This window comes from Pempheris klunzingeri, chromosome 4, assembly GCF_042242105.1.
Source record: "Pempheris klunzingeri isolate RE-2024b chromosome 4, fPemKlu1.hap1, whole genome shotgun sequence".
NCBI classification, from domain to species: domain Eukaryota; kingdom Metazoa; phylum Chordata; class Actinopteri; order Acropomatiformes; family Pempheridae; genus Pempheris; species Pempheris klunzingeri.
Genome location: NC_092015.1, coordinates 7,123,020 through 7,136,705, shown reverse-complemented (window position 1 = coordinate 7,136,705; position 13,686 = coordinate 7,123,020). Strand labels below are relative to the sequence as shown.

At 42.4% G+C, this 13,686-nt stretch overlaps 1 protein-coding gene across 1 annotated transcript in view; it reads left to right on the top strand.

The window, feature by feature from the left end:
* nbeab (neurobeachin b) overlaps positions 1 to 13,686 on the top strand; it is a 191,559-nt gene that overhangs the window by 78,262 nt on the left and 99,611 nt on the right. Inside the window, exons 18-29 of the mRNA XM_070828730.1 lie at positions 2,662 to 2,770; positions 2,869 to 2,950; positions 3,052 to 3,175; positions 3,809 to 4,001; positions 4,163 to 5,161; positions 6,042 to 6,259; positions 6,521 to 6,674; positions 7,471 to 7,651; positions 8,606 to 8,730; positions 9,042 to 9,149; positions 9,540 to 9,708; positions 11,306 to 11,744. Of these exons, the coding sequence (XP_070684831.1) occupies positions 2,662 to 2,770; positions 2,869 to 2,950; positions 3,052 to 3,175; positions 3,809 to 4,001; positions 4,163 to 5,161; positions 6,042 to 6,259; positions 6,521 to 6,674; positions 7,471 to 7,651; positions 8,606 to 8,730; positions 9,042 to 9,149; positions 9,540 to 9,708; positions 11,306 to 11,744 (2,901 nt within the window). The remainder of the gene's footprint in view (positions 1 to 2,661; positions 2,771 to 2,868; positions 2,951 to 3,051; positions 3,176 to 3,808; positions 4,002 to 4,162; positions 5,162 to 6,041; positions 6,260 to 6,520; positions 6,675 to 7,470; positions 7,652 to 8,605; positions 8,731 to 9,041; positions 9,150 to 9,539; positions 9,709 to 11,305; positions 11,745 to 13,686) is intronic.

The following is a 13,686-nucleotide window of genomic DNA, read 5'->3' as shown; positions in this document are numbered from 1 at the left end:
TGAATTCTTGGCACGGTGCCCTAAAACCATTACTACACATAAGAGAATGGTGGAGGTGGTCCATGTTAAAAAACAGTAAATAATGATAATAAAGTACCCACAAGGATGTCAGCATATCCCCTGTATGCTGCACAATGGAGAAGAGAGAGAGAGAGAGAGCGCTTACGGGTGAAGAGCCAGTGGTTGAAAATGCAGGATGTATGTATGGAGCTGTGCTCACAATGGTGGGGCACCAGGTGTTGTAGTGTTACTGGTGCCTGTGGAATGGGGAGAAAGGGCAGCCATAAGCCCATGCTAGACTGCCCTCGGCAGAAGTGAAAGGCCTATATCCTCAAGGGACCTGAGGGCTTCATGAAAGCCTGCCCCTCAGCCCTCACTTTAATAGCTTTCATACATTTTAAAAGACCATCCCTAGTTCACTGTGAGCTCCAGTGCAAGTCATAAACAATTAAACACATTTCTTCCGTGCTTTGTTAGCGTTATTACTTTTTGTTAATTGAATTTGTCATTTCATATTTATTAGTTCAGTGATGTTAGATATTGTTAGTTCTATCTGGAATGATGAGTCAAATAATCAGTACGATGTGATCTACACATTTATTGTACTAGTTAATGCTTCTTGGGTCCACACAGGACAAAACAACCAGAAAGAGCATGACAGAGAAAAGCCAGGATATATGACATAAGCTTAGTTCAGATGTCTGTCATATAATTGAAAATGCTCAAATCGTGAACTAAAAGATGAAACAGAATGAATATTACATGGCAAGTTTATAGATTTGGAACTAAATATGCTTCCTGCGGTATCATTACCATATTCTTGCAGAGTATTTAATGTAATCTCTTCTCACTGAATAGCATACATCCAATTTTCATATTGTAAAAAAAATGTGCCCGCATTGGCACACTGCCGGAGGCATTACATTTTCAGGCTGTACGTCCATCCATCCCATTCTCGTGAACGAGATATATCAGGATTGCCTTGAGGGAATTTCTTCAAATTTGACACAAACGTCCACTCAGACTCAACTGATTAGTTGTTGGTGTTCAAAGGTAAAGGTCACTGTGACCTCACAACATGTTTTTAGCAGAACTCAAGGATTCATCTGCTAATCTTGACAAAATGTACACAAATTTCTAATATAATAAAATGGTGAATTACTTTTTATATCTAAAAGGCAAAGGCCAACTTCAGATAAGATAATGTTCTGCAATGTTCATAGTCTGTGGTCTCCACTGCTGGGCAGCTTGGTTAGAGGATCCAGGGACTGAATACGCTGGCTCAAGATAAGATGGCTTTGATTTTTGTCCCTCATTTGTCAGGGACTGAATGCGCTGGCTCAAGATAAGATGGCTTTGATTTTTGTCCCTCATTTGTCCCTCATCCTCCTCTTTGCCACAAGCCTCTACACTGTCCAGTTCCAATCTGATCACCTAGCTGGCCTTCCTTAACAGCATGTTGAGATTGCTGACCTCCAAGCCAAAGGTGAAGAACAGAGCCATGGCTACCACAGACTGATGGAAGGTCTGCAGGAGCCTGTTGCACACATTGAAGAAGAGTCCCCTCAGAAAGAACAGGCTTCAGCGTTACGAGTCAAGTCCAGTTTTCTTTTATGAATTTGGACCCTAAGTACTTGTATGAGTGTCATCACTTCCTCTCTCTGGGTGTCAACCAGGACAAGGAGGCTCCTTTTCCCCCGGTAATCCTCCACAAGCTGGTTTGCTGAAATTGAGTTTAAGGTGATAGTTGTCGTACCATGTGACAAATCAGTTCTCTGTACTCCTCTGTACAAATAGTCTCTAGATAAAGACAGCATGTTTCTCACTGGAAATTATTCACTGGAACCATACATGTCAATACAGTGAAAAGAACCATTTCACCAAAAAATACAATTGATTTATTTTATCAAATTTTCTTTCAAAGTCTTCATTATGTATTATGTGAGTTTGGTGAGACATGGATGAAAACTGCAACTCGGCTGGTTGTCAGAGGCATAAAACCGCGAGGCAGTAATTTTAGTTTTAACATTGTCTTCACTTATGATTTAAACGATAATCAGGGAAAAAGAGGGTGACTTTGCCTGGATTTAAAAGCATTTACAAGAAGATCCGTCCTCTAAATGTACCTTGTTGGTTGAGCAGACTTTTACAAGTTCCACCTCAGCTTGCTATGCATCATTAGTCTGCCCTTTTCTCCCAAATTTCCATATTTATGCAGTTATAACACTACTCTTCTCCTAAGTGTCCAATTTGCCAGCCTCTGCAAAATACAAAAAAAATTGGCGTCTTATTAGGGAAAGTCCCATCTTGTCTCGAGACTGTGGCAGCAGCTTTGGCTTAGCATTGTGACAGCAGTCCTTATGCTGTTTGCAGAAGTAGTTTGTCACTGTTGAACCCGTCACCTGTGCTGTGCTTCCGTTGTGTCTTGGAGCCATTCCCACTGACAGGCTAACTTCGTTATCCTACACACCTCGAACGAAATTCCCCCAATTTATGACAGCAGGCACTTCCTGACACTTGTCTCTGGAGCCCGGCTCACCGTGGGTGAGAACAGGGAAGCAAGCTGACGGCACTCACTGATCCTTTCAGTGGCTTAGGGAGCTCTAAACAAGCCACTTTACCATTATGTCTGTGTGTGTGTTTGTGTGTGTTTATCCGCAGGAGGAAGGTGGAGATCATGCACACACACAGCCTCTTTACTCTCCTGGGAGAGAGGCTCATGCTGCACACCAACACTGTGACCGTGACGACCTACAACACTCTGTACGAGGTAACAAAACATTTTCCTCTCAAATGTCCCAACATTACTGCACCATTGGTCTCGGTGTACAGAATGTGTGACTGATATCCTCTGGCTTCCCGTGCCAGATTCTTACAGAGCAGGTGTGCACACAGGTAGTGCACAAACCTCACCCTGAGCCTGACTCCACTGTCAAGATTCAGAACCCAAGTAAGCCTCTTATGTGTCACATTGAATTTAATTTTTTATCAGTACTCACTGGTAAAATTGACAATGTATGTATATGTTTGTATTAATGTGCATGATATCAGTGATTCTCAAGGTGGTAGCCACCTTATTGAAGAACTCCACCCCCAGCACAGACCTCATGGAGGTTCGGCGGCTCTTCCTTTCAGACATGATCAAACTGTTCAGCAACAGCCGAGAGAACAGACGGTGAGTAGAACTTAAACGGCCTTTACTCACCCATTTCATCAATTATCTTGCTGATTAGTGTATCAAAAAAAGTTTTAAAAAAATGCACACCGTTCCCCCTCTTGTCCCACGTTTAATTGGCTCATATTGGTGCTAAATCATCCTTAAACATGCACATGTTCTCCAGCAGATGTTTCTGTGACAGTTTTGACAGTTGCTCATTTGTCTCTCCTTGTGATACACATGAACACATATTTTAAGACATATTACAATAAATTATAAGTGTTGGGGAAGCCACTAACCTACATAATTAGCCTAAATTTAATAGGAAGAAAGTGCCTTGTCTGTTGAAATGGAAAAATCAACACAACAACAACAACAACAAACACTTAATTGGTTTTCACTTGTGGCCCCATTTCTATCTTGGCTGTCATTTTGTTTTTTCACATACTGCTGCCAAATAAACAAACAAATGAATGACCAAATGATCAAAACAATCTGTTGTAATGTGAACAACAAAATGCCACCAGTATGTTATTTTGACACAAAGAAAGCGTGCTGAGGAGAAGCAGCGAGGATAATTGCCCTAATTTGTATTCAATTTTGATGGAAAACTCAAAGTAGAATCTGTTGAAAATGATGTTCGGATTGCAGGTGTCTGCTTCAGTGCTCTGTGTGGCAGGACTGGATGTTTTCTCTTGGCTACATCAACCCTAAAAACTCTGACGAGCAGAAGATCACCGAGATGGTGTACAACATCTTTCGCATTCTACTCTACCATGCCATCAAGTACGAGTGGGGAGGATGGCGCGTGTGGGTGGACACACTCTCTATAGCCCATTCTAAGGTGAGTACTGTACTAGACAACAGAGAGGAAACACTGACCTCTGCTGTTGAGGGAGACATTTGTATCTATGTTGTCTTAACTGTTAAGGTTAATCTAAACTCATTTTCACAGCATCATAAATATGTCGCTAACATTGTCTGTAATGTTTCCCTTTTTCAAAGGTGACGTATGAGGCACATAAAGAGTACTTGGCTAAGATGTACGAAGAGTACCAACGTCAGGAGGAGGAGAATATTAAGAAAGGCAAGAAAGGTCTGGTCAGCACCATCTCTGGTCTATCTGCTCAGGCCTCTGGCATCAAGGGCGTGGTTGAGATCAGAGAAATGGATGATAACTCGCAGACACCTGAGAGTGAGAAAGACTATGAGAATGCAGATTCGCGCAACCTGCTGGCTGAAGGGAAGGTGCCTCAAGAGAGTCTCAGAGGAGTAGAGGGCACGGTAGATGGCGTCAGGGTCGAAGTTCATGACCTCCTGGTGGACATCAAGGCCGAAAAGGTGGAGGCAACAGAGGTTAAGCTAGATGATATGGAGTTGTCCTCTGAAACTCTGGGAGTGTCTGAGAATGGAGCACTGGTGGAGGTGGATTCTCTGCTGGATAATGTTTATTGCGCTGCTGTGGAAAAGCTCAACAGTAATGTTAACAGCGTGTTGTTGCCAAAGGGCAGCATGGATGACCAAAATGCAGCCCCTCTCATTACTCTGGACGATGACAAGGACAGCATCTCTAACAACAACTTCCTGTTCAGCAAGGTGGTAGGCAGCATGGAGGACAAACTACTGCCTGATCTCAGTCCAGCTGAGCCTCTGGTCCTGCCCAGCCCAGAGCCCCCCCCACACACCACTGATGAACTGGGCTTACTTGCTCAGATGACAGGCAGCTCTGAGCTTGGTTCCTTGCCCAGTATCCTGGAGAAAGATGAGTTTGAACTACAGGCAGCCATGGAGGGCATCAGCTCTGTGGCTAGTACCAACACTGAGGCCTCCTCCAAAAGCCCAGAGGTCGCTGAGGGCACAGCTGCAGTGGTGTGTGAAGGAGACCCCGCCACTGTCAAGACCAGCAGTGCAACAGATGTAACAAACAACACTTCTGACGCGGAGAGATCAGATGATGGCAAAGACAAGGAGATGAGGAAGATTCAGACGACGGCCACCACACAGGTTGGTTATCACACGTTCATTCATGAATTGAATTATCCAGTAAATTCCAACAGGAAAGACAGCGCTCCCAGTGCACTGACCTCACCTGATTTTAAAATAACAGGAAAGCTTAGCCAGAGGGAAAATTGCAGGCGATCATGAAAACTGAAACATAGCAGCGCCAGGGTCAGAAAGCAACAGTGGAAAGCAAGTAAGGAGACCATTTGCTATTGTCAGGATGTGTTGGCCTTGAGTGAACAGTTCTATATTAACAGACCCATAGGGATCATTCCCATGCCCGGTTCTGGTTGTAATGGGGACAGGATGGCCTGATGCACATCAGGCAACGTCCCTCTGAGACTCAGGAAAGTGGGCTGCTGGAATAGTTGGATAAGCCAACAGTAGGGCAGAAATAGACAAAGCATTATTCTGCAACAATCTCCTGGGATTTGTTCATCGCTCCCCTCCTCCCATATGAGCTGTGCTCTTTCTCAGAGGTCAGGCTCTTTTGCCTAGACTGGGTCACTGATGGAGCGCCAGTGGGAGGCAGGGTTTATTTTTAAATCTTTCTCTGCTGTTGCATAATTGCTCATGTTCAATTCATTGCTGCTGTTTTTTAAACAGGCTTTTTTTTTTGCAGCACCTTGCTGACTCATTCATCTTATGTGTAGAGGTTGCATTGAGCTTGTTGTATTTTTTTTCTTTACCCGCAGGCAGGAAGAGGTTATTTGAGGACTCCCTTTAATATGGCAATTCATCATTTATAGTGAATAGTATGACAGTAGAGTTATGTCTCATTAAGGTGGCACTATCGATCTTGACAGACGAGTAGGATTAGCAACTAGTCTGTAAACAGTATCTCATGATATTGATTTTTACAAATTAATTGGTCTCTTATCAGAGTATACATGGCCGCCTACCGTCTCAGATGGAGAGGGACATACGTGTGGATTTGGGCTTCAGGGGGACGCCTATGACAGAGGAGCAGCGACGTCAGTTCAGCCCCGGCCCACGCACCACCATGTTCCGCATCCCAGAGTTCAAATGGTCAGCCATGCATCAGAGACTGCTCACTGACCTGCTGTTTGCACTGGAGAGTGACGTCCACGTCTGGAGGAGGTGTGTGAAGTGGTTTATGTGCTTTTGAGAGAGACAGAGAGGGAGGCTGAACATGCTGCCTGTAGTGATGCTTAGATTATCCTCCCATATCAGAACTAACATATTATTTTATTGCTGTTTTTAGGCATTTATTGAATCTGGCTTTTTAAGACATCCTATAAATGTGTTAAGTTTCATTTGCACTAAAATTGCAGTGCGATTTATGTATGTGAGAAACGGTTGTACCCATAGTAATCCAGGTTTTCCCACCTTCCCTTGCAGCCACTCCACCAAATCTGTCATGGACTTTGTTAATAGTAATGAGAACATTATTTTTGTGCACAACACCATCCACCTCATCTCACAAATGGTAGACAACATCATTATCGCTTGTGGAGGAATCTTGCCCCTTCTCTCAGCAGCCACCTCTCCTACTGTAAGTGCAACTCACCGTCTTCACCATAGGGGAATAATGCCATCTAGTGGTAGTTTATTATAATGGCCTGGTTCCATGGTTGTCTGCAGTTTACTACAGTACAGTGTGTTCCTTTGGGAAATTAGACTTGTTAATGTTTACTGATTGGGGCCAGCTTTATTTGCTCAGCTTCACTCTGCTACAAGATAATGCTGAGGACATAAATTTGTCCTATGTAATGTCATATGTTTGTAATGAGCATCCTTGTGTGTCATTCATGTTTACTTTTATCAATCTATTGTAATTATCCGATTTAATTTACAGTCTTGAATTGAAATTGATTTTAATCATTTTCTGTTGTCTGCTATTTTAATTACTTTTTTTTAATTTCACACTGTATTCACAACCCATTTATGTTAGATACAGTAGATCTGAAAATGTTCTATCCCTGTGGACTGATGCGGATGGCATCCTTCTCTGATATTCTCTGTAGAAAACCATTTGTGTACCATGTTTTAACGGAAAAAATGTTTGACATAATGTCACCTTAGATGTACTTGAATCAGTATCTTAACTCCGAATAAACTTGCCACTGGTTTCAGCAAATTTGAATATTATCTCTGGTTCTCCACAGATGAGATCCCTCACATGATAATAGCGCACTCACATGTTTCATATGCCCCTCTTTCCATATTATATTGCATGTTTCAGTAAATTAATGCCTCAACCGCAACTAGACGAAAACGTAGCATAAATGAAATTGTATATGTGCACTTTTGTGTTATGTGACTGGTGTCCTCCTTGTTGCATGTTAAAGACGGAGTTGGACAACATCGAGGCAACACAGGGCATGTCCTCAGAGACCGCCATCACATTCCTGTCCCGTCTCATGGTTATGGTAGACGTGTTGGTGTTCTCAAGCTCCCTCAACTTCAGTGAGATTGAGGCTGAAAAAAACATGTCCTCTGGTGGCCTAATGCGTCAGTGCCTCAGACTTGGTAAGATCATGATTGTATGTTTCTGCATTAATTGTGAATACCAGTCAGTGCTGTGAGGAAATGAAACAATTCAACTGCATATTTGCCACTTACACTGGGAAATTGATGAGCTAGAAAATGCCATGACAGTATTCTCTTCACACACACTAATAATTCCCCTAAGCCCTGGAAATCCTCTGTTTGATCACCAAAGCTAATTAATTTAAGAGTCGTTTGCTAATTGTACTCTAAATTGGAGAATGCACAGGTTTTTGCTGCAGTTTCCAGCAGTAAGACATGACAGGATCACCCTTTTGGAATTCATAACAAGTAGAGAGAAAATCATTTGCAATGCAATCGTGTACTCTTTGCAAATGGTAGCCTTTTGTGTCTGTCATTGCTGTGTCTCATAGGACTCCATGAGATCCTCTCTGCCCTTGTGTATGATTAAATGTGTCTCTGTGTACGTAACTGAGATTTGATGAGTTACATTTGAATGGAAAATGGATACATGGTAAATTCAAACTTATGAATTTGTGAACTTGATTGACCTGTATAATTTAGACTTCAGTTGTTTTAGTAGAATGATTTGATACATAAACTAAGCATAAGAATTATGTGTAATTTTTTGTCTATTTTTTTTGTCCGGGCACATGAGAGTATATCTGTGTCTATATCTGTTCGTGCCTGTGGGTTTGTTAGTGCACAAAGCTGTGTTTGCTAGATTGTTGACTCCAAGTTGTGCTCTGGGGGATGGGAAATAGCCTTCAGACTTCACAGCGCCCTTGTTGCAAACATACAATTTCTCATCACTGGCTTCAGTGTGAAATCAGTCTGGCTGCTGATTTTACTCCCGGCCTCTATCCCAGCAGCCTGGAACAAATAGTCATCAGAGATAACTGATTACTTTTGAAGATGTCATGCATGTTATGGAAATTTAACTAAATGAGAACCTATTTGTTTGTGTGTGTGTAGTGTGTTGTGTGGCAGTTAGGAACTGTCTGGAGTGCAGGCAGAGACACAGAGACAGGGGAAATAAGTCTTCCATTCCCAACAACAAGTCTCAGGAAGTCCTATTGAATGCTGTAACTTCCAGTAAGGTAGGATGTGATATCATAACTTAAGTTTCGGTGCTGCTAGTCAAACATTTCTGCCTTATAATGTAAGAACACATTGCCCCATGTTCATAATGTGACCTGCATAGTAACACTAAATCAGTTTTTCTTTCCTAAGAGGAAGATTACAGATATAGCCATTATGATACAAAATCTGTCTTTGTCTACTAACAGATGTTGGCAGACCTCCATGTCAGTCCATTTGCTAATCCCTAAAATAATATTAAAAGAACAGCAAAAACTGAGCTTCAATTAAACGGAGTAGCATCTCATGTTGTGTTATCTTTCCACTTTAGACAGCCATAGAGACTGTCCCTTGTAACCTGTCTCCCATCAAGGACCCTGATCGTCTTCTGCAGGATGTGGACATCAATCGACTGCGCGCTGTAGTGTTTCGTGATGTGGTGAGTGCAGGTCTATGTGTGTGTCTGTGTATGTGTACATGCATGATATACATGGGTTTGTGACAAAGACTTGGCCCTGAGAGGATGAAACAAACAGGTATACAACAAAACACCTTTCAATCAACAGGTGAAACACCAAACATGCCCTTTTTTTCACTGAGCTGCTTCTCTCAAAACCCACAAAAAATGAATGTATTTCAAAGAAAAATATTTCAAAGTAAGTATTAGAAATATGTTCAAGAATAATGGCAGTACTTTGAATGTGTTTTCATGCTGTATTTAAGGTGCATTTGCGGTGAGAGAGCCATTTCAGACAGCAGCAATGGGTCGTGTGAAATGGGATTGTCTGAATAGAGCGTGGCATAACCAAATTGTGATTCCTCTCCACAGGATGACAGTAAGCAAGCCCAGTTCCTGGCTTTAGCTGTGGTATACTTCATCTCTGTCCTCATGGTTTCCAAGTACCGTGACATTCTTGAGCCCCAACGTGAGACTGCCAGGATAAGCAGCCAATCAGGCCGCAACATGCGCCAGGAGATCAACTCACCAACCAGCACAGGTGTTGACAGCTATGCCCTACCTTTTGTACATCCATTCTTCCTGCTCACTAATCTCAGCTTGAGGTGTATGGGTCTGATACAAATGAATGTTAAGTGTCTTTGGTCCATTCTGATATACTGCTGCCAGCTTGAGCTGAGAGCTCATTCAGTAAAATAGCAGGGATACCCTCCCTGCACTCCACTGGCTCACAAATGATTTATTCATGAGCTCTGCTAATTGCACCGCACAGAATTAAATGTGGAAACAAATGGAGACCGGGGCTGGAGATGGTAGTTATGAACTTGAATAGGCATCATCGTTCTCTCTGAAATGAAAGGTAGTATGCGCCTCAAGTCATAAATCATGCATTAAGTCACATGAAAGGAAATCAGCAGCTGCCTACAAAGGTTTAATGCAATGTCTGCTGCACTGCCAACTTGCTATTATGAGTTGCACGAGTGAGCATACTTGATCAACTTCCTTTCAGACAAAAGGTGAAGTGAATAAAAGAAACAAAAGGAAGAGGAGAGAGGCCAAAGGAAATATGAAATTGTAATTTGAAGCGCTCTGAATGTGTAGAATGAAGAAAGAGAAGATGAGCAGTGAGAAGATGGGAAAGCAGCAGCATGCTGACCAACTACTGTGGATTTTTGGGGCAGTGGAGCCAGGCTCGCTATTTTCAGCCCCATCTGTCAGTGCCCATTAGGCAAGCAATCCACCAGAGGAGAATGGGATCATAGAGGTTGCTGGGAGGAGAGAGGCACACTGCCGCCTTCATAAATTTCACGAGAAAATGGGGGAATTTTCCAGACGGCATGTGGCAGACGATTGTCTGATGGACCAGGCAGCCAGACTACTTGCTGGCTAAATCAGGCCCTGCTGACCTCGTTTGGGGGCATGTGATGAATATTAATATGGCCAACCTTGCATCTAGGTAACCAGTGGGTCAGGATAAACCAAAATTAGACTAGAAACACCTCTGCCACTTTCTGGGAGAATCTGTGTTTATTGGGTGAAGTTGGTCGATATATTCAAGCATTTTCAATGTTTGAAGAAACAGAAGGGTGAAGATTCTTACTTTACACTCAGCATCTCATGTACATAGAAGGATACAGTTTATAGCACATTATGTGCCAGAATAAGAAAGCGGCTATGCAACTCCTCTGCCACCGTTTCAAATCAGTTAAATAGATATGCCTTCCAATGCTTTAGGCAGGAGGAACTGATGAAAAGGATTCATGTTTTATTAGCATAGAGGGAGAATAACAGAGATAATCTCACCAGAGCATCAGAGCTTCTGGAGAGAGATCTAAGAAGCTGTGTTGCCACTTGGCTCTTTCTTCACACACTAAATTCACTCTTTGACTAGGAATGTCAAGCTAGCTCTGGAATGCAGTTTTCTTCATTAGTATTAGTATCAAATTATTTGCATATAAAAAAATCACAAAAACGATATATATCATAATGAATATTTGTAACTTAATCAAATTTGACAGAATTTAAGTATTTTGTATATAATGCTATTAGTATGGTACAACTGTAGTCTCAACCTGTCACTTCCTGTTTTCTGTGCGTTCGTGTCTACGTGTGTGTGTGTACGTGTGTGTGTCCTGCAGAAACACCCCTAGCATTTGACAGCAATAAGGACCATCCTGCGCCATTAGAAGACCTCCACATGGAAAGCTCCCTTCCTCACACAGACTCTGGTATCGGAGAGGAGCAGTTAGCCAGCATCCTTAATGGGTCGGACCTGGAACACAGCGCGGGTGTGCCGGATGCCATGAGTGAGCTTATATGTACGCTGTCCTCAGAGGTGAAGAAGTCCCAGGAGAGCCTGTCTGAATCTCCCAGCGTGGAGGTGCTGAAATCGCCCTCCTCCATCATCAGCATTAGCCAGCCCAAAAGGGACATCAATGTCAAAGAGATTCTGAAGAGCCTGGTAGCAGCTCCAGTGGAGGGCATGGAGGCTGGGCTGGAGCCCTTGTCATACCCAGACCCTACTGCCAAGGCCCACGCTCAGGCCATGCTGCCCATGCAGTTTCACTCTTTTGACAGGTGAGGATTCTGGTAATTTCACACTTCCTTGACTTGTTAAGTCTGTCACAGTGAACATTTAGTCTGCATTAATTGTTTTTTTTTATCAGAAGTCACATTGCTGGTTAAAGCGTTGCATTAAATAACAATTATAATGAAAGCTTGATTATAAGCAAACTTGATCATGACTGTGATGTGTTACACAGCAAAAGAGTCAGCAGTAGATTTTCATACGTTACAGAAATGTATGAAAACCGGTTGTTTCCAGAGATGGTAGGAAAAATCCCTAAAAACTAAAATGTACAACAGTACCTGTAACTAACTACATTTGTAGTTACAGTAAGAAGCTAACATGTGGCCCTGGAGTTTTATATTGTGCTTGATCGGTAAAACAAATTTCAATGAAGTGAAAAATAGATTGTGATGATATACTGTAAGTCATTATTATCTTGTTTTATATGTTTCACTGCATCATTCTCTTATGTTTATCGTTTTTAGTTAACTAGCAAACATTTCAGGCCTTAAAAGATCTGTGTGCACGTGTGTGTGTATGTGTGTGTGCTACCACTTAAGTGATAAAATACTGATTTTAATCCCCTAGTTTATCAATTATCCAGTATACCACTGGTGGTTTTTAAGCAGCATGCAACCCATTATTCATTTCAGGCTACTTGTATTGTACTCATCCCCCACAGCAAAGAATTCCTGTGTTTGAAAAGGTCTCTAAAGCACTGTGGCACTGCTGCGGTTTATTTACATTCCTGGATTAGATGAAACCACACAGTAATCTGTCTGGATTTGGGAGTTTACAAACCTGTTCCTATAGGGATTTCAAGCTTCAGCTCCCCTCTGATCCATGTTTCCTATGGTCGATAAAGTTTCAAAAATCATATTTTGTCTGAAAGTAATTTGAGTTGGTTTATGCAAATAGAAACTCCCCCTGCCCACTGGACACCTATGATTTTTTTTGGATAGTATTTGTGTGTTGCTGTGTAATCACAGTCAGGCCCCAGAGAGATGGCAGAGGACACAATGAGTCAGGAGGAACAATGGGGCCTGCCTTTTTTCCATGCATACTGCTGCTGCTGAGCTGGGTTGAGGTGAGCCTGATGAATAGGGGAGAAATGCAGGAGTATGTGGAGAGGGGACAGCTGAGAGGGTGGGGGTCTCCAGGGCGTTGATGACAGATTAAACAGAAGCAGCCTCACGCTACACCACGGCCAGCCCTGTCGCCCTCACCGCTCACACCCGTAATGGGAACTGGCAGCCTGAAATGAGTCACCACAGCAAAGTGTATTATTTTTGAAATGCTTTCACACAAACCCTTCTGACCACATATACAACTTTGTATCTTGCTTTTCATGTCACTCCCCCTCCAGCCTCTATTTGCTGTGTCTAATTGTTTGCCACCTGCCAGTGAAATGAGCTGCCAGACATGGACAGGCCTTTCATTTGTCTGTCAGGGTTGCAATAGATTGGGAGTGACAACATCAAAAAAGAAAAAAAAGACAGAAAAATGCCTTAAAGTGGAGTGCAGAGGGCCCCTCTACTAGAGACTTTCATAGAGGGGAGGTTTAGATTGCTCAACATCCAGATTTCCGTTGGACCAGATGTACAGTGTCTTATCTTCCTTAATCCTTTACTTCCTCCCTTTCCCCCTCTTTTTCCCCAAAGCATTTCCAAATTAGCTCTGAGATGTTCTTTGTCCTTACATATATAATTTTTCCCATGATGCAGGACAATGATAATTCGTTTTAATTGAATTTGCAAGTGAATGTAAGCACATTTCTCTGTATCTATTCTGGTATTCTCGAATAAAGCACTATTAGATTAGATTCCATCTGTTGGATTTATAAAGGAAACATTTCTTTGGTTATACTGTACTTCACACTGCAGTCATCTCACAAGCCGCAGACCTCATTAATATTAATTCCAAGATTAATCCTTCCTTTATTCTCTGCAA